General features: G+C 38.8%; 1 protein-coding gene across 5 annotated transcripts in view; it reads left to right on the top strand.

Moving 5' to 3' along the window:
- The window catches only part of lama2 (laminin, alpha 2), a 250998-nt gene that overhangs the window by 139041 nt on the left and 90245 nt on the right, over nt 1-21712 (top strand). For 3 of the 5 annotated variants that reach the window (XM_079887438.1, XM_079887437.1, XM_079887436.1), the window contains exons 19-23: nt 5199-5410; nt 10217-10323; nt 11656-11916; nt 14363-14540; nt 17139-17275. In XM_079887438.1, the coding sequence (XP_079743564.1) occupies nt 5199-5410; nt 10217-10323; nt 11656-11916; nt 14363-14540; nt 17139-17275 (895 nt within the window). The remainder of the gene's footprint in view (nt 1-5198; nt 5411-10216; nt 10324-11655; nt 11917-14362; nt 14541-17138; nt 17276-21712) is intronic. The other 2 variants (XM_079887440.1, XM_079887439.1) reach the window with 1 other exon arrangement.

The following is a 21712-nucleotide window of genomic DNA, read 5'->3' as shown; positions in this document are numbered from 1 at the left end:
ACTAATTTGCGCTGCTCTTGGTGGATTGTGTTGGTCATTATGGAAATGATCCGGCTGCATCTATGTTCTTTAATGTGTGCGTTGTCATTAGACCACACGAATGAACTTTCCACTCCCATCTGCGCTTTTATGGGATTGTGCTACCACTCTAATTTACCCTTTTTAGTAAATCTGGCCCCTGGTCTCAATAGTTTTAATGTGAAAAATCACTTAGTCGTATCAGAGTAAATGTGAATAGATCTTTTTAAATGATTCCCATTTTCCATATTGCATTTACAGTCAAGTGCTTAGGAGACAATTTCCTACCAAAGCAACTTGATATCCACTAATGATGTTAAATGGCAAGTACCAGGACAAGCAGTTTGGTAAAAAGGACACTTTGTAATCTGGCCCGACATACAGTAACACAACTATAAATGCAGATATAACTGTATATGAATGCACCAATCCAATATTCCTTAAATGAGACATGATCCCAGAGCATTTGTACTGTTAAATGGATTTTATGTCTTTTAAAGTCATTGTGAGATCTAAGACTTCGATTAAATGTTAAAATCTCCAACATGAACAGTTAGAACTATATTCTGAACTAGCATGCCGCTGGGCCTGTAAAGACAGTCACTAGCAATACCATATTCAATTAATAAATCTAGGGTGGCTCGTGGAATCCGCTGAGCGCGAGTGAAACACAGTGATTACTTTCTCTTTCCGCCATCATGCAGATAGCGCAGCCGTGTGCAGATAAGCGCAGAGGAATCCATTTAACATGAAGCGAGTGGATAGACTGCGTGTTTATCAGCCAGCAGCACAAGTTGCTTCAGTAGAGATATTGGATCCGAACGCACCGACAGCAGATAAGAAGAGCGGGTGGGCGAAGCGAGCGGAGGAAGTGATAGCGTCTCTTCCCCTTATATTTCTCTCACATTCTCATCGTCTGTGCTTTGTTTTGGCGAGGAAAGTCTTGGGTGCTCTTTTCATGATCAAAAGAGGGTTGTTCATCAGACGGACTGTAATGGAGCCAGTACAGTGTGTACACAGCTCTTTTAAAAGAGAAACAGTACATGTCTGGGAATGCAATATACTTAAATGCTTTCCTTAAATGTGTCCATTCATCCCATTTACACCAGCTATTCTCTGTAACTCTTTCAGCTCAGATGAGTTCAGTAAAGGTTTAGCTTCTGTGTACATACACTATCATAACTGGGCTGAAGTGACCTCTGATCTGCTTTGAACAACTTACAAACGATAAATTGACAGCTAATACACTGCACCACCGTCAAGCTAGAAGTTAAATATATCTTTATACATCATACTGTACATCAGGTATAAATGTTCAGTCAGTTGTTCATTATCTCAAAACAAATCCACACAGTGACCAGACCCCAAGCTTGCCGACATTATCCAGCTAATTACATGCCTGCGTAGCAATTAATAAAACACATGCATGTGAGAAATTGATTTAAGCAAGAATTATTTTATAATGTACGAGTAAAGAGAGTCTTAAGTATGGAAGCTTGTTTCCACCACAGAATAAAATATTTTAATCTCAGAATTGCGTGTTATAAAGTCAGAATTGCGTGTTATAAAGTCGCAATTGCGTGTTATAGAGTCAGAATTGAGTGATGTAAAGTCGCAATTGCATGTTATAAAGTCAGAATTGCGTGATATAGTCGCAATTGCGTGTTATAAAGTCAGAATTGCGTGATATAGTCGCAATTGCGTGTTATAAAGTCAGAATTGTGTGATATAAAGTCAGAATTGTGTGATATATAGTCAGAATTGTGTGATATAAAGTCAGAATTGCGTGATATAAAGTCAGAATTGCGTGTTATAAAGTCGCAATTGCGTGATATAAAGTCAGAATTGCATGTTATAAAGTCGCAATTGCGTGTTATAGAGTCAGAATTGAGTGATATAAAGTTGCAATTGCGTGTTATAGAGTCAGAATTGAGTGATATAAAGTCGCAATTGCATGTTATAAAGTCAGAATTGCGTGATATAGTCGCAATTGCGTGTTATAAAGTCAGAATTGCGTGATATAGTCGCAATTGCGTGTTATAAAGTCAGAATTGTGTGATATAAAGTCAGAATTGTGTGATATATAGTCAGAATTGTGTGATATAAAGTCAGAATTGCGTGTTATAAAGTCGCAATTGCGTGTTATAGAGTCAGAATTGAGTGATATAAAGTCGCAATTGCGTGTTATAGAGTCAGAATTGCGTGATATAGTCGCAATTGCGTGTTATAAAGTCAGAATTGCGTGATATAGTCGCAATTGCGTGTTATAAAGTCAGAATTGTGTGATATAAAGTCAGAATTGTGTGATATATAGTCAGAATTGTGTGATATAAAGTCAGAATTGCGTGATATAAAGTCAGAATTGCGTGTTATAAAGTCGCAATTGCGTGATATAAAGTCAGAATTGCATGTTATAGTCACAATTGCGTGTTATAAAGTCACAATTGCGTGTTATAAAGTCAGAATTGTGTGATATAAAGTCGCAATTGCGTGTTATAAAGTCAGAATTGCGTGTTATAAAGTCAGAATTGTGTGTTATAAAGTCAGAATTGTGTGTTATAAAGTCGCAATTGCGTGTTATAAAGTCAGAATTGCGTGTTATAAAGTCAGAATTGTGTGTTATAAAGTCGCAATTGCGTGATATAAAGTCACAATTGCGTGTTATAAAGTCACAATTGCGTGTTATAAAGTCACAATTGCGTGTTATAAAGTCAGAATTGCGTGATATAAAGTCAGAATTGCGTGATATAAAGTCAGAATTGCGTGATATAAAGTCAGAATTGCGTGTTATAAAGTCGCAATTGCGTGATATAAAGTCAGAATTGCATGTTATAGTCACAATTGCGTGTTATAAAGTCACAATTGCGTGTTATAAAGTCAGAATTGTGTGATATAAAGTCGCAATTGCGTGTTATAAAGTCAGAATTGCGTGTTATAAAGTCAGAATTGTGTGTTATAAAGTCAGAATTGTGTGTTATAAAGTCGCAATTGCGTGTTATAAAGTCAGAATTGCGTGTTATAAAGTCAGAATTGTGTGTTATAAAGTCGCAATTGCGTGATATAAAGTCACAATTGCGTGTTATAAAGTCACAATTGCGTGTTATAAAGTCACAATTGCGTGTTATAAAGTCAGAATTGCGTGATATAAAGTCAGAATTGCGTGATATAAAGTCAGAATTGCGTGTTATAAAGTCGCAATTGCGTGATATAAAGTCACAATTGCGTGATATAAAGTCACAATTGTGTGATATAAAGTCACAATTGCGTGTTATAAAGTCAGAATTGCGTGATATAAAGTCAGAATTGCGTGTTATAAAGTCGCAATTGCGTGATATAAAGTCACAATTGCGTGTTATAAAGTCACAATTGCGTGTTATAAAGTCACAATTGCGTGTTATAAAGTCACAATTGCGTGTTATAAAGTCAGAATTGTGTGATATAAAGTCAGAATTGCGTGATATAAAGTCAGAATTGCGTGTTATAAAGTCGCAATTGCGTGATATAAAGTCAGAATTGCATGTTATAGTCACAATTGCGTGTTATAAAGTCACAATTGCGTGTTATAAAGTCAGAATTGTGTGATATAAAGTCGCAATTGCGTGTTATAAAGTCAGAATTGCGTGTTATAAAGTCAGAATTGTGTGTTATAAAGTCAGAATTGTGTGTTATAAAGTCGCAATTGCGTGTTATAAAGTCAGAATTGCGTGTTATAAAGTCAGAATTGTGTGTTATAAAGTCGCAATTGCGTGATATAAAGTCACAATTGCGTGTTATAAAGTCACAATTGCGTGTTATAAAGTCACAATTGCGTGTTATAAAGTCAGAATTGCGTGATATAAAGTCAGAATTGCGTGATATAAAGTCAGAATTGCGTGATATAAAGTCAGAATTGCGTGTTATAAAGTCGCAATTGCGTGATATAAAGTCAGAATTGCATGTTATAGTCACAATTGCGTGTTATAAAGTCACAATTGCGTGTTATAAAGTCAGAATTGTGTGATATAAAGTCGCAATTGCGTGTTATAAAGTCAGAATTGCGTGTTATAAAGTCAGAATTGTGTGTTATAAAGTCAGAATTGTGTGTTATAAAGTCGCAATTGCGTGTTATAAAGTCAGAATTGCGTGTTATAAAGTCAGAATTGTGTGTTATAAAGTCGCAATTGCGTGATATAAAGTCACAATTGCGTGTTATAAAGTCACAATTGCGTGTTATAAAGTCACAATTGCGTGTTATAAAGTCAGAATTGCGTGATATAAAGTCAGAATTGCGTGATATAAAGTCAGAATTGCGTGTTATAAAGTCGCAATTGCGTGATATAAAGTCACAATTGCGTGATATAAAGTCACAATTGTGTGATATAAAGTCACAATTGCGTGTTATAAAGTCAGAATTGCGTGATATAAAGTCAGAATTGCGTGTTATAAAGTCGCAATTGCGTGATATAAAGTCACAATTGCGTGTTATAAAGTCACAATTGCGTGTTATAAAGTCACAATTGCGTGTTATAAAGTCACAATTGCGTGTTATAAAGTCACAATTGCGTGTTATAAAGTCACAATTGCGTGTTATAAAGTCACAATTGCGTGTTATAAAGTCAGAATTGTGTGATATAAAGTCGCAATTGCGTGTTATAAAGTCAGAATTGCGTGATATAAAGTCAGAATTGCATGTTATAGTCACAATTGCGTGTTATAAAGTCACAATTGCGTGTTATAAAGTCAGAATTGCGTGATATAAAGTCAGAATTGCGTGTTATAAAGTCAGAATTGCGAGTTATAAAGTCAGAATTGCGAGATGTAAAGTCACAATTGCGTGTTATAAAGTCTTAGAACTGGACTTTATAACTCACAATTCTGACTTTATAACTCGCAATTCTGACTTTATAACTCGCAATTCTGACTTTATATCTCGCAATTCTGACTTTATATCACACAATTCTGACTTTATATCACACAATTCTGACTTTATATCACACAATTCTGACTTTATATCACACAATTCTGACTTTATATCATGCAATTGTCAGATAAAAAGTCTCAATTACCTTTTTCATTTTTTATTCTGTGGTGGAAACAAGTTTCCAGATCTTAAGAGATGGAAATGGTCCAATATACAGTTTTGTGTCACTGCAGAAGGCCTGGAGTATTTTGACGACGTATTTTTTTCTTGACGACCTCAGATGTGCTAATGGCTATTTCGGGCGTCCCAACGTTCCTGGGGGTTTCTGTCAGCCGTGCATGTGTAACGGTAACCTGGACCGTACAGCAGCGCTCAGCTGCGACCCGGAGACCGGAGCCTGTCGGCACTGTCGTGAGGGATACGGGGGGCAGGACTGTGGAAGGTGTGCTGACGGATACTTTGGAGATGCCCTCGTAGCCAAGAACTGCCAAGGTGAGTGAAGGAGCTCAGTTTCATTGTTTTAGCTAACAACATGTGATGTCTAAAACCAAGGGCCGAGTTTACGGTTTTTTTATCTTAAAAAATATGTTTTTCATCACAGATACTAGTGACCATGCCTGTCAAGCTTAAAACGGAGGAGAAGCACTGTAAAAAAATAAATAACACATCTCTATCTCAGACATTCCCATCCGAATGGGATTTGTTTTCTCAAAGGAAAGACGAGGCCGCTGAGAAACACTAGGCACTGAAAAACAGGCGCGTTTGATTCAGGCAGGATTCAGATCTGCGAAAGTACGTCTGCGAAACACGAATTTACCTGACTTCCTCTGGGAAAGCTGGTCCCATCTGAATGGGGAGACTGTCAACATCAAATGTAATGGATGTAGCGGCATATTGTTTTCCTCTGTATTGTGACATACATCAGAGTGAAACGGATTATTGAGAAAAAATTTAGGGCAGGAACTTGGTTCTATGCATAGATGTCGAAATGTGGGTTTGGCACTCAAAAATGAATGTGAGGCCGGGGTTAAAGCGGACTACGTGATTGGAGAATCCCAGCATATGTCAGTTTTTCATTTCACCAGGAGATCCAGTTATGACACATAATCCACCAATCAGAGAAGTCTCTGTTATCATGATCGTAGTCATAGACAATTACATTTTTGTTTTTATGAAAATGCAATTTGTATGGCTTGTTATTGTTAAAGAAAAAAATATAATTCAATAATATTTTATATTATTAGGTTAAGATAACCTGTGAAAGTGCAAATGAAATAGCAAGGAATAAAAAGTTAAATTTTAGCGTTGTAAATGTTATTGAGTACAGGATTCAGTTTCAATAGAAGTACATATTCAGCAAAATAATACTCAAGTATAGGAAGTAATCTCAATTACTGGAATATTACTTAACATTTGTATACACTCAAACTGCTTATAGATAAATGTATATTAATGTAGGGTGGGCTATGTGAAGCACTCTATAAAGCAGGATGTTTTGCTTCCTTTCTTTAAACGCCATATTTGGCTGTCACTTTAAAAGTTGTTAATGTGTCGATTTGTGTCGAAATTAAATTGTGTACTTCCAGGCAGCCTGTATGGCGTGTGTGTGTGTGTGTGTGTGTGTGTGTGTGTGTGTGTGTGTGTGTGTGTGTGTGTGTGTGTGTGTGTGTGTGTGTGTGTGTGTGTGTGTGTGTGTGTGTGTGTGTGTGTGTGTGTGTGTGTGTGAGAGAGAGAGAGGTGAGCTGATCCAGTATCAAGCTCAGGCCGTCTAGCCTCAAGGACAATACACACCGATCCCCCTCCAACAGGCCTCACGCAGCACCATCTGTGCTCAGAAAGTGTGTGTGCGTTACGTTGAAACGCAATCTGTCCTCCTGCAGCCCTCGGTCACACACACTTTGATTGTTTTGCACACACACTGCGCTGATTAGCATGCAAAGGGGTCATGGGATATTGAATAATCTCACTGGTTTTTAATTTCAGCTGTTACTGTATATACGCTAGAGGCAAGTTCAGAAGATATTCCCATGGTTGCACATGAAACGTGACTATGAAACAGTTTTCAACTCTTGATGTGTTCCTACAGACGTTAGCAGTGCTTGGTTAATTTCATACGGTTATAATATTGCAAATCATGTTCATATCGTGTGGTTCAAATTAAACAATGGGATTCAAAATCTAATTTAAACCTGTTAACAAACAGAACGTTTTAGGATTTTTAATGTTTTCATTTTTTAATGTGAAAAATTGTATAAACAATGTTGAGATATTCTCAATTATTATTTATTTTTTACGTAAAATGATGTACTGATAAAAATAATCTAACTATTATCTGACTAGGGGGGAAAAAAAGCAAAATTTTAATATTAAACTAGATAAATGCTAAATAGAAGCTTTTCACTACTACACTCACCTAAAGGATTATTAGGAACACCTGTTCAATTTCTCATTAATGCAATTATCTAATCAACCAATCACATGGCAGTTGCTTCAATGCATTTAGGGGTGTGGTCCTGGTCAAGACAATCTCCTGAACTCCAAACTGAATGTCAGAATAGGAAAGAAAGGTGATTTAAGCAATTTTGAGCGTGGCATGGTTGTTGGTGCCAGACGGGCCGGTCTGAGTATTTCACAATCTGCTCAGTTACTGGGATTTTCACGCACAACCATTTCTAGGGTTTACAAAGAATGGTGTGAAAAGGGAAAAACATCCAGTATGCGGCAGTCCTGTGGGCGAAAATGCCTTGTTGATGCTAGAGGTCAGAGGAGAATGGGCCGACTGATTCAAGCTGATAGAAGAGCAACTTTGACTGAAATAACCACTCGTTACAACCGAGGTATGCAGCAAAGCATTTCTGAAGCCACAACACGCACAACCTTGAGGCGGATGGGCTACAACAGCAGAAGACCCCACCGGGTACCACTCATCTCCACTACAAATAGGAAAAAGAGGCTACAATTTGCACGAGCTCACCAAAATTGGACAGTTGAAGACTGGAAAAATGTTGCCTGGTCTGATGAGTCTCGATTTCTGTTGAGACATTCAGATGGTAGAGTCAGAATTTGGCGTAAACAGAATGAGAACATGGATCCATCATGCCTTGTTACCACTGTGCAGGCTGGTGGTGGTGGTGTAATGGTGTGGGGGATGTTTTCTTGGCACACTTTAGGCCCCTTAGTGCCAATTGGGCATCGTTTAAATGCCACGGCCTACCTGAGCATTGTTTCTGACCATGTCCATCCCTTTATGACCACCATGTACCCATCCTCTGATGGCTACTTCCAGCAGGATAATGCACCATGTCACAAAGCTCGAATCATTTCAAATTGGTTTCTTGAACATGACAATGAGTTCACTGTACTAAAATGGCCCCCACAGTCACCAGATCTCAACCCAATAGAGCATCTTTGGGATGTGGTGGAACGGGAGCTTCGTGCCCTGGATGTGCATCCCACAAATCTCCATCAACTGCAAGATGCTATCCTATCAATATGGGCCAACATTTCTAAAGAATGCTTTCAGCACCGTGTTGAATCAATGCCACGTAGAATTAAGGCAGTTCTGAAGGCGAAAGGGGGTCAAACACAGTATTAGTATGGTGTTCCTAATAATCCTTTAGGTGAGTGTATATATTGTACAAAAGTCATATTTGAAATTTGCAGCAAGCTTTAGCATCTCCTAAAATGTAGAAAGCAGTGATGCAGTTTCTGACATCAGGTCTGTACTGTTCAATGCTCAACCGTTCTCAAACTCTGTTTATATTTAATGAAAGAAAATAGGACTGACTTTATTTCTGTTGGGAATAGCGTCTTGTGAAGAGCAGAACAATGCAAAGAGAGCACAGCGCTCAATGGGGAAGCTGAAGAAGTTTTGTTTGACTGACCTACATTGAAAACGCTCGAGCTGCTTCACATTTTTGTGGAAACTATGATGCATTTTATTTTTTAGGATTCTTTGATGAACAGAAAGGTCAAAAGAACAGCATTTATTTGAAAAATATTAATAAATAAAAACTTTTGTAACACTTTTTTTGTATGTGTCACCTTTGACCAAGGTCATTGCTGAATAAAAGAATTAATTTATCTTTTTTTAATCTTGCTTACTCCACACTTTTGAAAAGTAGTGTGTGGAGGTTTCCACAAAAATACAGAAGTGTTTCTTGAGCAGCAAATAAAAAAATAAAAAAAGCAAACTTAAAAGTATATTAGAGTGATTTCTGAAGGATCATGTGACACTGAAGACTGGAGTAATGATGCTGAAAATCACATTTGACTATTTATTCACATTTTAAACTGTAATTATATTTCACAGTTTTTACTGTATTTTGATCGAATAAATGCAGCCATATTCCAATCTTTTGACTGGTAGTATATATTGAATATGAAGGCAATCAAAACAAAATATATAACTGTTACCTCATTCTGCTGTTCAGCTGTTTATGTTAAATCCATTATTCTGTCTCAAGACAGATCAATGTAGTCAATGTAGTCAAAAAATGTAGTCAATAATTGTATCCCTTAAAACTCATCTTTGATCACTAAAATGACATATTTAAACGTTTTTTCCTTGAAAAAAAAATGTCTTCACGCCTAAAAATATCTTGAATGTAACTTGACACCCTTGCCTCATTTAGTATGCGTGGTTCTATGAATATGCAAATGAGCCCCGCCTCCACTCACTCACTCAGCTCAGAGATCCACTGGTTGACGATCACACGTTGATCTGATTGGTTACAAGGTAGTGTGTGACGTCAGAAACACCAGCGATTTCAAAGCGTGTTTTTGAGACTGTCTTTGGTTCACTGCAGTTTTAAGGAGGAAATACTCAGCAATGCTTTCGACTTATGAATTTACACATGGTTTGTCTTAAAGCATATTAAAAACACCACATACACATATAAACTACACTAAAAGCTGGATTTTCACCACAGGGGGACTTTAATAGATGCGTCCCAATTTGCATACTTATGCACTATTCTATGATCTTTTGTAGTATAATAGTGCAAATAGTTTGTTCACACTGAAAATTCCCAAAAGAAGAAGTCCACTTTAAATACCTGGATGATGCAATTAATTAACCGGAAAAAACAAGTGTGGAATGTTGGACGCTTTAATTACATAGCGAAGGGGGAGGGGCTTCAGACTTCAATGTTGAATTACAAAATAACCACATAAAATTCATACACTACACAGTTGAGTATTAGTATATAATTGCATAATGTATAGTGTGTCATTTTGGACACAACTTAAGTCTTTCAGTTTAATGCTCCAGCTGTTTGTCTGTCTCTGTCTGTGCAGCGTGTCAGTGTCACAGGAACGGGTCGGTGTCGGAGGTGTGCCATCAGGAGACCGGCCAGTGCCAGTGTCGACAGGATGTGGTCGGACGCCAGTGTGAGGAGTGTATGGTGGGTAAACAACACCGAATGCTGTCATTAGCCGTGTTTCCATTACAGATTTGCGCAAAACTTTTGCGATATTTTCTAAATGTCGATAAAAAACTATTGCGAAATGACTGCGTTTCCATTAACCGATGTTATGCGACTAAAACGTCAAAGTCATTCCAACAATCATGGCAACGGATGTTGGTAGGTTTACGTATATCTCAGCCACCGCACTACCCATAATTTTTAATTGAAGGAGACGTATACGTGCTATACAAGCATTAATGACAAGGAAATCCCCTTATACTTGAGAGCGGCACATATGAGCTTTTTCTGGGTGTTTCTCCCTCATATCTCCTTATCTTGATCAATTATGGCATTTCTTTGTTGATCAGAATCCAGTATTCCCCTGATATTTATTTTCTTTTATGAGTTTAATGAAGAACTCTGTCTCGTCTTCTGTCCAAACACACCATACCGCATCATCTTTAAACAATGATCGACTTTTACGTACGTCAGGTGACCTGTAAATGTGCAAAAACTGTTTCCATTGCGATATATGGGAGTTTTTGTGAAATTGACGTGTATTTTCAATTTGCAATTTTTGCAATTTGTAATGGAAACACCATAGACTGTAAAAAAATATGGACGACGCCCCTTCGCTCTCTTCCATTGGTGAGAAGTGAAGCCGCCAGTGTCCCGATATGGCGCTGACATCTTGGGGTTTGAGTCTGCGCAGTGGCGATCTCGGGACCAGACCTGCGCAGTCGTGAGCAGGAAGTAAAGCCGCGAAATCAAGGCCCCGCCCTCACTCTCGGTGTGAAATAATTAATTATAGAAATTTAGATATTAAATTTAAAGCTCCAATCTCCTCAGTCCTCCGAAGATCCCGAAAAAAAGTCTGTTGATGCTTCAGTGACTACTTCGCTCAGAGAACCTGTCAATCACAGCTGTCAATCATGACGTCACACCAGCGTTTTTATAGCATCAAATAACTGACTAAAAACAAACTTATTTTAAAAACAAACACTTCAAATGTGTCATTCACTAAATGACAGAAACCACCTTCGGAAAAAAGATATTTGAAGTGTAATTAAATAGTTTAGTTGGTCTCAAGTCCCGTTGAATAACACGGGGAGGCGGGGCTTATGACCTATACTAGGACCAGCCACCGGGGGGCGATCGAGACGCTTTGGCTTCACTTTTCAGGGCTTGTGCGGCACGCTTGGGAAACACGGCTATTATTAGTGGCACATTTCTTTTTCACTGCGCCAGTGCGAGTAAATCCCTAATAAGATCGACAGCAGACACAGTCTTTCATGCCTCTTCATCACCCGTGTGTGTGTGTGTGTTCAGCCGAACTGTTGGTGGGATGGCGAGTCTCAGTTGTGTAGGCCGTGTCAGTGCAGCGCTCGGGGCTCGGTGTCCCAGCGCTGCGACTCTGAGGGCAGGTGCATCTGTCGGGCCGGGCACGTGGGCCGCAGGTGTGACCTCATACGCCCGGCTCACACCCGCAGGGAGACCCGGAGACCCGTGCAACAGGTTCCCATCCAACACATCCAGAGATGGGAAAGCAGAGGGGGCTGCCCTCGAGGGGCCTACCGCCCCGGCACAGGGGTAAACGCACGGCATGATGGGTGCACAGGCTCTGTGTGTGTGTGTGTGTGTGTGTGTGTGTGTGCATGTGTGTGACTTTCTGTGAGGAACAACATCTAATATCTACCATCCAACCACCCAATCAATTCCAAATTGACAATCAAGCCCCGTCCTACATTTGTTCTTGTTCCTGAAGCGTTTCACTCGGATATACGGCACAGTAAGGAAGAAAAGACCAGCGCAACTTCCATTTCATGATGACTTTAAAGATTGCATTGCATTTTTATGTTTAGAATGTTCCTGGAGGCGCACTTATAATGTTTTAGGGGGAAAATGGCCTTTTTCAGCCCTGATTTAATCCCTCTGATTTAAACACCCGTTTAAGGGCAACTTCCCATTGCTTTGATTGGGTAGCATTTTTGCTTATGAAATAACTATTATGGTCAAGAAAGTTTTGAGTTCTGTTTTTATAGTTCTGTTTACACCTGGTATTAAGATGTGTTTTGGTCGATGGGATCACAAGTAGACGAGGGAGACATATTCCCGTATACACCTGATGTTTTAATCTGTCTCTTTTGTCCACTTTCAACCACTTCTGTCCTGATTTCTTCAAAGGGAGGGTCTATGGGTGAGTAAATGTATGGGTTTTTTCAGATCTTTCGATCTAATGGACAAAATAAGCTCTGGCAATTTACATATGAACGTGACCGGAGACGGAGACCGGAGAGTTTTAGTTTCTGCTGTGAGTGTGTGTTAGAAATCAGGAATGGAGAGAGAACATTGTGCTAGATTTTTCGTCTTCAAACCAAACTAGGATCTTCAGCTGACAAAGTTTAAATCCCCTCAGACTAGTGCACTTCCCATGATGTTTATGTATATACGGTCTTATGTGGCTGTTTGAACACATTCAACCACATATGAATGTTTACACTATAAAAGCAATCCGGTCGAATGTGTTTTCAACTCTCAAAAGTGGACAAGCTCAAAATGTTTCAGACCCCGTTTATTTAGCGTCGTTCACTTGTGATCCAATCCACCAAAGCGCTTCTTAATACCAGTTGTGAACGGAGCCTTATATGTCAAAAGGTCATAGAGTTCATGTGCTCACACATCTAGCCTTCTCCAGACTCACCAACATCATGAGAGGAAGAACAAATTCACATGCAACCCAGTTTACATAAGAAACTTTTCTGCATGCTTCAGTACACAACTTTTGTGCAGTTCTTAGTGAATGAGACCCAATACATGTTCACATAACTCAAAAAAAGGCAGAAGGATGGAACATAATGTGCACATGTTTGCTTTGGCTTTTAATTATACATTTACATGTAACATTAGTTAAGTAGCGCTTAAGGGAGTTAATCTGTTTGTGCGGGCAGAAAGCACATGCCACTGTGCTTTTTTTCAGTTTTAGTCTTTTCTTAATCTTTAAAAAGGCACAGATATGAGTTCTCTTGGAGGAGAGTTTTGTCACTTTGGCTCACAGCTTTGCATGTTGGTGTGTGTGTGTGTCTTCATATATTTGGCATCCGTGGGGTGCCACTGACAGCGTGTGCCAGGACCAGTTGTCATTGGTTGCCACGGTGACCGCGCACCTGTTCCTAGCAGACAGATGGCTGTCAATCACCCCAGAGCAATGGCTTCACATCCACATGCTGTGTGCAGATTTAGCAGCAAGGCATAATAATCTCTGATCATTAAAATGAAATTGTTGGTGGTTTACCTCTCAAAATGGCTTTACCGTCTTGATACAGTCTTTAAAGTGAGTTGAAGAGGAGTGTCAGACATTGGTTTGGTGTGTATTATCTGCATGCCTGTTCAGTGCTGTGATCTGTGGTGAGTTTATGAGGCTCTCTGAGACACTAATGGAGGATGCTTATCAATGCACAAGATGACTGTAAGACACATTCCACAAGTGTAGGTACAAAATTGAGCTTTATGCTCTTAATGAAATCCTCCACCTTATTTAATAAACCATTAAATAAATGTAGAAAAAAGTATCTATTTGTTTAATTTATTTATTTAATGTTGGGGATTGAATTGAATCCAGTGTTTGTTTTGTGGTTACCAAATAGTTAATTTAATTTTCTCCTTATAAAAGCTTAAGGTTGAGCTTCAATCAGTGGAAAAACTGAGAAAAAAAATTTGCTTAACTTAATTTGATGAGCTAAAGCAATTTAAAAACGTGTTGTTATAACTTATTGATCTTTTTTTTTTTTTTTTACAGTGAATAGTTCTCTAAAAGTATATGGTAAATGAGCTGTCATTGCTTTTTTAAAACTATTTGTACCTTATTTGTGGAAAGTGTCACAAAGCTTACAATAGCCTTATTTTAACATTCTTTTCTCTCTCTCTCTCTCTCTCTCTCTCTCTCTCTCTCTCTCCCTCTCTCCCTCTCCCTCTCTCCCTCTCTCTCTCTCTCTCTCCTTTCTCTCTCTCTCTCTCTCTGCTCTGGATGGTCTCTCAGTCGGGGTTTCACATACAGGGCTCTCAGGGCTGCGTCCCATGCCACTGCAATTCATTCGGATCCAAGTCGTTTGATTGTGACGAGAGCGGTCAGTGTCGCTGTCAGCCTGGCGTGACGGGACAGAAGTGTGACCGCTGCGCTCCAGGACACTTCAGCTTCCAGGAGGGCGGCTGCACACGTAAGAAGTCAAAGCTATGAAATAGAGAGGTCTAATTCAGTCCAGATCCAGATGTGCGTTTAGATGCATGCTAGAGCATTATTACAGGAATTCCAGAAGATAGAAAAAAACACAAATGAGATCTCATTAAAGGTACAGTTCACTCAAGAATTCAAATTCTGATCAGTATTAATTCCCCCCTTGTCATTTCTATGGAGCACTGACGGGACATGGTGCTGGGAAAAAATTAGATGGGAGGAAAAATAGTATGTCAATGCTTTTGCGTTCTCGCTCGTTTCTCGGTGGAACGCAAAACATTTGCAAGAGAACACTAAAGCATTGACAAATACGTTTTCCTCCATCTATTTCTTCCCCCTTCATGTCACTTTAGGGGCTCTGTACATTTCCAACCATAGGATGTTGTTGTCAATCAAAGTCAATCTGAACTCATATTCACCATAATCTTTACCTAATCTAAGAAGACATATATTTATACTTAAAAGGGACAATGCATGTTAATAAACATTAGTATAAAAATACAAAAGTAAACATGCCAGATTATAGCATCTGTAGTCTCAATAAACTGTTGCATAAACCGCTATTAAGACGGCTTACATAAAACGAAAGTCGGTTACATAAAAACGTAGATTGGTCTAATAATACTAAAAGTAAGACTGATTACTAGGGATGTCCCGATCAGGTTTTTTTGCCCTCGAGTCCGAGTCCGAGTCATTTGATTTTGAGTATCTGCCGATACCGAGTCCCGATCCGATACTTAATACATAAAAAAAGAATAAAGAAGAGCGAAAAAACAGATCCAGGATGTTCCTTATTTTTTTATTTAATTCACCTTATTTTAACATTCAACAACTCTGTTAACAAACAGAGCACTTCTGTGAGGTAGCTTGAACAATCAAGTAATACATAAATTCTTCACTTTTGGACTTTAGTGCAACAGTAAATATAAAAAAAGTCTAATATATAAACAAATAGCACCTCAACTTAAAATACCCGGCAGGCATGTAAACAAATAAAAAATAAAAGTGCTACAGTGTTTGCAAAGCCAGTAATGTGCTTTTAGGAACTGCACTCCTAACTCTTACACCGGTTTCACACTGCACTGTTAGCAGAGCGTGCAGCGCGTATTTTTTTCCGCCGCCCATGTTAACAGATTAAACCAGGCTTTAGAGCATTCACACCGCGCGCAGAGGCGGCGCGGCAGTGCGTATAGCAGAGCAGAGCAGAGCAGGAGTGCCGCGATCGTTTCGGCGCCGAGTCTATTTTTGCTGCGCCGCTTTTGCTGAATTAAAGTGACAATACATTGATCATGGCCAAAATACACCGCAGTTTTATCCAAAAAGTGCATTGATGATATCTATTGTGTTTTAAACAGTCAATCAAATGACCAACAGCAATTTAAAAAGAAAACAAATGTCCAAAAACAAACTTGTTGCCATAACAATAAAATCAAAGATGAAACAAAAGTTATATAAATGAAATTATTAATAAAATAAGCTTCTTGACAAGTCTTTTCTCTTAAATGTATTTGAAAACGAAAAAAAGCAATGCCAACTTATCCATTATGGAGTAACGTTACTCTGTCTGTAGCCTGCCCTACACAACCCGCGGTTCAGCCGCGCGTGACAAACGCTGCCAGTGTGAAAGCAAAACGCACGTGTCCTGCTCCTGCTCTCCGCTCCTGCGCTGCTTACTAACGCGTGCAATGTGAAACCGGCGCAACTCTGTGCCACCGCATAAATATTGATGTGTTAAAAAATAATGAGAATATATATATCCGAGTCCTGATCGGGAGGTAACGTCCGATTCCGATCGAGTCTGAAAACACGTGATCGGGCCCGATTTCCGATCATGTGATCGGATCGGGACATCCCTACTGATTACCCCTAACTAACTGCTAGTTGGCCATACTCGTTCTTAAGACACAGTTTTAATATAATGGCTATGTTTATGCATCTGGCATCTGATTTACCAAACTGCAATCAAAAGTGTCAAAATTAAAGCAAATGTTTCTCGTCCAATAATGTGAGCTACTATCCACATTCATTGCTTTCTGTTTTAAAAGACCATTAATATTCAGTAATATTATTATTAACTGCACTGACAGGATGAGAACGAAATCTGAACTGAATTGATCAGGATAATGACACTAACTTTGCAACATCAGCATTGAACATGAATCATTGAACTGAATTGAGCTGTCTTTTTAGAGCTCAGCTGAAACTGAGATTGTTTCATTATTGATGAATTTTGCAAAAATAAAGCGCTATAGAAATAAAGGTGACTTGACTGTATGAGATAAAGCTGAGACTGTAAATGAAACACCACAGACACATTCAGACACATTCAACCGTTCAGATATCAGACAATGCCTTGTAAATTCCAGCTCAGTTCCTGAATGTGGTTGTCAACGAGCCTGACCTCTAAGCGCTACAGTTTTCATCTGAGGTGTTTATATCATCTCCTTCCAGTCGGAGCGTCTTCTGTCACGCTCTCTCACTGATATTACGACAGCAGAGAGGAGATCCGGCGCTGACATTTAAACAGGTGCTCAGCTGCGCTCCGCAATTAACCTGCTCTCTGTTTCTGTCTGTCTCGCAGCGTGCCAGTGTGCCCATGTGGGAAATAACTGCGACGCTAACACAGGTCAGTGTATCTGTCCGCCCAACACCGTGGGAGAGAGATGTGACAAATGTGCGCCCAACTACTGGGGTCACGACATCAGCAGCGGCTGTAAGGTACGGCTCATCTCTCCTCTCCTCCAACCGTCACCGCTTCACTGCTGTCTGCTCTTGCTGCGTATATTTATCTTCTGACAAAACATCATTATTATTCATCATGGCATGTCGAGGTGAATCTTTTGAGTTACTGCCACAGAGCAGCAGAACATCAGCAAAAGGTCTTGATTGTTGCCTTACAATTCAATTTCAGCCGAATCCATGGAACGGTTCAGAAATCAATACCTTCAAGTACTGAATAATGTACTTCATTTTCTTAATGTACAATGCAAATATAACAATGCATTTTAACTTTGGTTACAATTATTTATAAAAACATGCATTATGAATACTTTTATAATGCCTTGTACATAAAGGCTTTAAATAAAGTGTTGCCATCATATGTGATGATATATGGGTCATTCCTGGGATGTTGTTCAGGTATTTTATTTTAAATGTTCATAAAGTAACTATTTTAAAATGTTGGAATTGTTGAGTGCGTGCAAGAGTCCTGGTTATGGTTAACATTGCATTTTCTTTTGTAATGACCCACTGATTTACCTATTGTGCCCATTTGATAAAAGATTCTTTTTGGTAATCTATTTTTGTTTTTTCTTACCAAAAATATTTGAAAGTTACTAATGACCGTACTGTCTGCAGTAGTTTTCTTTGTTTAAATTCTCACTGCAGTTCAGATAATAAAGTAAAAACGAAAAAACTAAATTACATGGTTGCCTAAAATAAAATAGTGTTTTGTTTGAGTCTCAAAGAGGGATTTTCGTATTAAACAAATACAAATTAAAAGTAGGCCAATGTGTCCTTTCAACCCTGTTACAGTATTCAACCCCATCACAGTATTCTCAACCCTGTCACATTCATATTTTTGGAAAATAAAATAAGGAAGACAATTAAAAATTAAAGCATTTCTTGCTGATTACCACCCGACATGTTAAGGGCTAACACAGTAAAATTGTGGTTTTAGTGAAACATCTAAATAATTTTTTTTTTTTTTTTTACTAAAATAAAGAGACCACGGACAAACAATTTGGATATTTGTAACTTCCATCACATACAAATGTGAAAATTATCATTAATGTTACATTTGAAGTCATTGAATTGGTATGAGGGACACATGAGCAGTAGGTAGATGTTTGTTTTATAACAAGTTTTGTGTAAAATCCTGTTTAAACTAATTCAATTTTGTCCATTACGGGGTTGAGAATAAAAGGTGTACAAATCTGAAAAACACTGAAAATAATAAAAAGTCTTTGATGCCTGAGATGGGAAAATATTATTTTTTGAAGGTTTGATATGTGCCTAATAATGTGGGATATTTAGAAATGTAATCATAAGTAGTTCAAAAATTAAAAAAGTCCAAGTTGATATATTACCGAATCCCAGGAATGACCCATATCACACACACACTTCTGGGAATGTCCGTTTACTGTTTTTTCACTGTAAGTTATACAACAATTACTTGCAAAAACCATACATTTGACAGCATTTTATAGTAAAATTACATTAAATGTGTTTTTAAACCATATGCTGTTATTCACTGTATATGACAGTGAACCAATTACTTGAATGACATTCATTTTTGTAGCTATATTTGGAGTCGGCTTCCAAAACATTTGTTGTTTTATAAGTCCCAGACCAACCCCATTCAGTCCTAAGGTATCCACAAACATGACTGATTGCTGTAAAACCCTTTTCAGTGATAAGTGTAATTAAATGCTATTCATAAGCATTGTTTACCATTGTTTTCTTCAATGACACATACAACACACAGGTTATCATTACCTCCTTACATAAAGCAATCTCTGGTAAAACTTTGCATCTTACCAAAAGTTTGGTAGCCATCTAACTATGTCCTTATGGCAAACAGAGATGGTAAGGCAGAGCTCAGTAAGAGAAAAAACCAAACAGGAGCATTTACAGTATAACGAAACCGGGCCCGAAGCGGAGCCTTGAGGTACCCCGCAGGTGATGAGTGCAGAGGAAAAAGAGTAATTCTCAATCTCAGTGGAAAAGTTCTCGCCTTAAGGTAGGAAGAGAAGCAACCTAGGGCAGTGTCAAGAATTGCATTTTATTCACACTGATTTTCTATTGAGTGGGCAGACACTTTTTTTAATCTTTATCAGACTGTAAAACCCTTGAATGGATCCTTTATTTTCAAGAATGTTCCGTCACATGCAGTGTGTCAAGCTTATGAACAGTTTCTTTGTGTTTTAGTTTAGCTTTCCCTGTTTCTGTGTGTCTGAGTTCCTATTCCTTGTTTATTTCGATGGTTTCTGAATAATCACATACCTGTTTCTGTTCTAGTTCATTAGTTCTGCCTGTGTTTTCATTGTTTGGTGTCGTATTTGGATTACATGGTTGTTTTGTTATATTCCCTGAGTGTTCTAAGGATCTTTATTAAAGTCTGTTTGTTTTGCTATTTCATCATTGTTCGCTTTAATACAGCCACAAACTGTTACACAGTGAAAGTGAATGCTATTTTATGTGAGTATTATGGAAAAAGATCAGATAAACTAGAAAACGTTGTTGCTCTCCAAATGGATAAAAAAATTATTCAGCTTCAGGTGTGTAGAGCCACAAGAGTAATAACAAACAAACAAGAAAATTGCTACTAATAATCCTCCTAATGTCATTACTCAATGGTGGATACCAAACTGTGCAATCGAAATCCCAAAATGAAAGAAAATGTTTCTCAACAAATAATGTGAGCTGCTATCCACTTTAATTTTATAGTGCTTTATGTACTTTATGTTTTAATTGAAAAACATGAGAAGCTCTTGTTTCTTACATTTGTAATCAAGTTGCTTTCCTCCTGTCCATGTAAAGTACAAACTTTAAGTGCAGTGTCAAGTCACTTATTGGGATATCCCTGTGTTTTAAGGACGTTGGATGACCACTCTTCGCATCAAGAAGACTGTTCTTTTCAGTATCTTTTCTATAAAGAGAAGAGACCATTTGTCTATCAACAATTAATATACAACTATCCAAAAAGTTGACATTAGTGGTACCCACATGATATGTAAATTTGATGGAAGGTCTTAGACAGTTCATAAATAGAGCCTTTGTAAATAACAAAACTGTCTCTGAAACTAAATAATGTTTTCAAAAAAGGATTATTATTGAAAATGTATCTGTTCTCTAAAAAACCCAAATATAAATTTACATATAAATGAGCTTTTTCTTGTTTGTATGTAAATATTATGGATAATATGAATTAAATGTCAAGTCAAGTCAGGTCACCTTAATTTATATAGCGCTTTTTACAATACAGATTGTATCAAAGCAGCTTTACAGTGATAACATGAAAATAATACAACAAAGTTTGTTTCTAGAAGAAAATTGTGTCTTCGTCCACCTTAAGTAAGGCAGATCAATAATATTGTTGAATATTAAATGTCCCCAACTAAGCAAGCCAAAAGCCAAGGCAACAGTGGCAAGGAACCAAAACTCCATCAGTGACAGAATGGCGAAAAAAACCTTGGGAGAACCCAGGCTCAGTCGCTCAGTTCTCCTCTGGCCAACGAGCGAACAGTGTGTGATTATGATCCAGGCCGCATTACAGGTCAGAAGTCAGATTGGATTGGAACATTCAGAATATTATCCAGTTCATCTGGTTTAAGATCGGAGTCACGCCGGTATGGAGACAAGTTTGTTAATGATCGGTGCCGATTGTTGTCGTGTTGATGAGGCCTTCACAGGGCTGATGAGGCTGGCACTTCAGGGATGCGTTGTGGTCATGTCTAGGCGCAGGTCCACCATCTGATCTGGATACGGCCCGGATCCGGCTGATTACATCATCCGTTGTGGTCGTGTCTAGGCGCAGGTCCACCATCTGATCTGGATACGGGCCGGATCCGGCTGATTACATCATCCGTTGTGGTCGTGTCTAGGCGCAGGTCCACCATCTGATCTGGATACGGCCTGGATCTGGCTGACTACATCATGCGTTGTGGTCGTGTTTGGGCGCAGGTCCACCATCTGATCTGGATACGGCCCGGATCCGGCTGATTACATCATGCGTTGTGGTCGTGTCTGGGTGCATGTCCACCATCTGATCTGAATACGGCCCGGATCCGGCTGATTACATCATCCGTTGTGGTCGTGTCTAGGCGCAGGTCCACCATCTGATCTGGATACGGCCTGGATCTGGCTGACTACATCATGCGTTGTGGTCGTGTTTGGGCGCAGGTCCACCATCTGATCTGGATACGGCCCGGATCCGGCTGATTACATCATGCGTTGTGGTCGTGTCTGGGTGCATGTCCACCATCTGATCTGAATACGGCCCGGATCCGGCTGATTACATCATGCGTTGTGGTCGTGTCTGGGTGCAGGTCCACCATCTGATCTGAATATGGCCCGGATCCGGCTGATTACATCATGCGTTGTGGTCGTGTCTGGGTGCAGGTCCACCATCTGATCTGGATACGGCCCGGATCC

This window comes from Squalius cephalus, assembly GCF_949319135.1.
Source record: "Squalius cephalus genome assembly, chromosome: 12".
Classification (NCBI taxonomy): Eukaryota; Metazoa; Chordata; class Actinopteri; order Cypriniformes; family Leuciscidae; genus Squalius; species Squalius cephalus.
The sequence above is the reverse complement of the archived record's forward strand: the minus strand, read 5'-3'. Positions and strand labels throughout refer to the sequence as shown.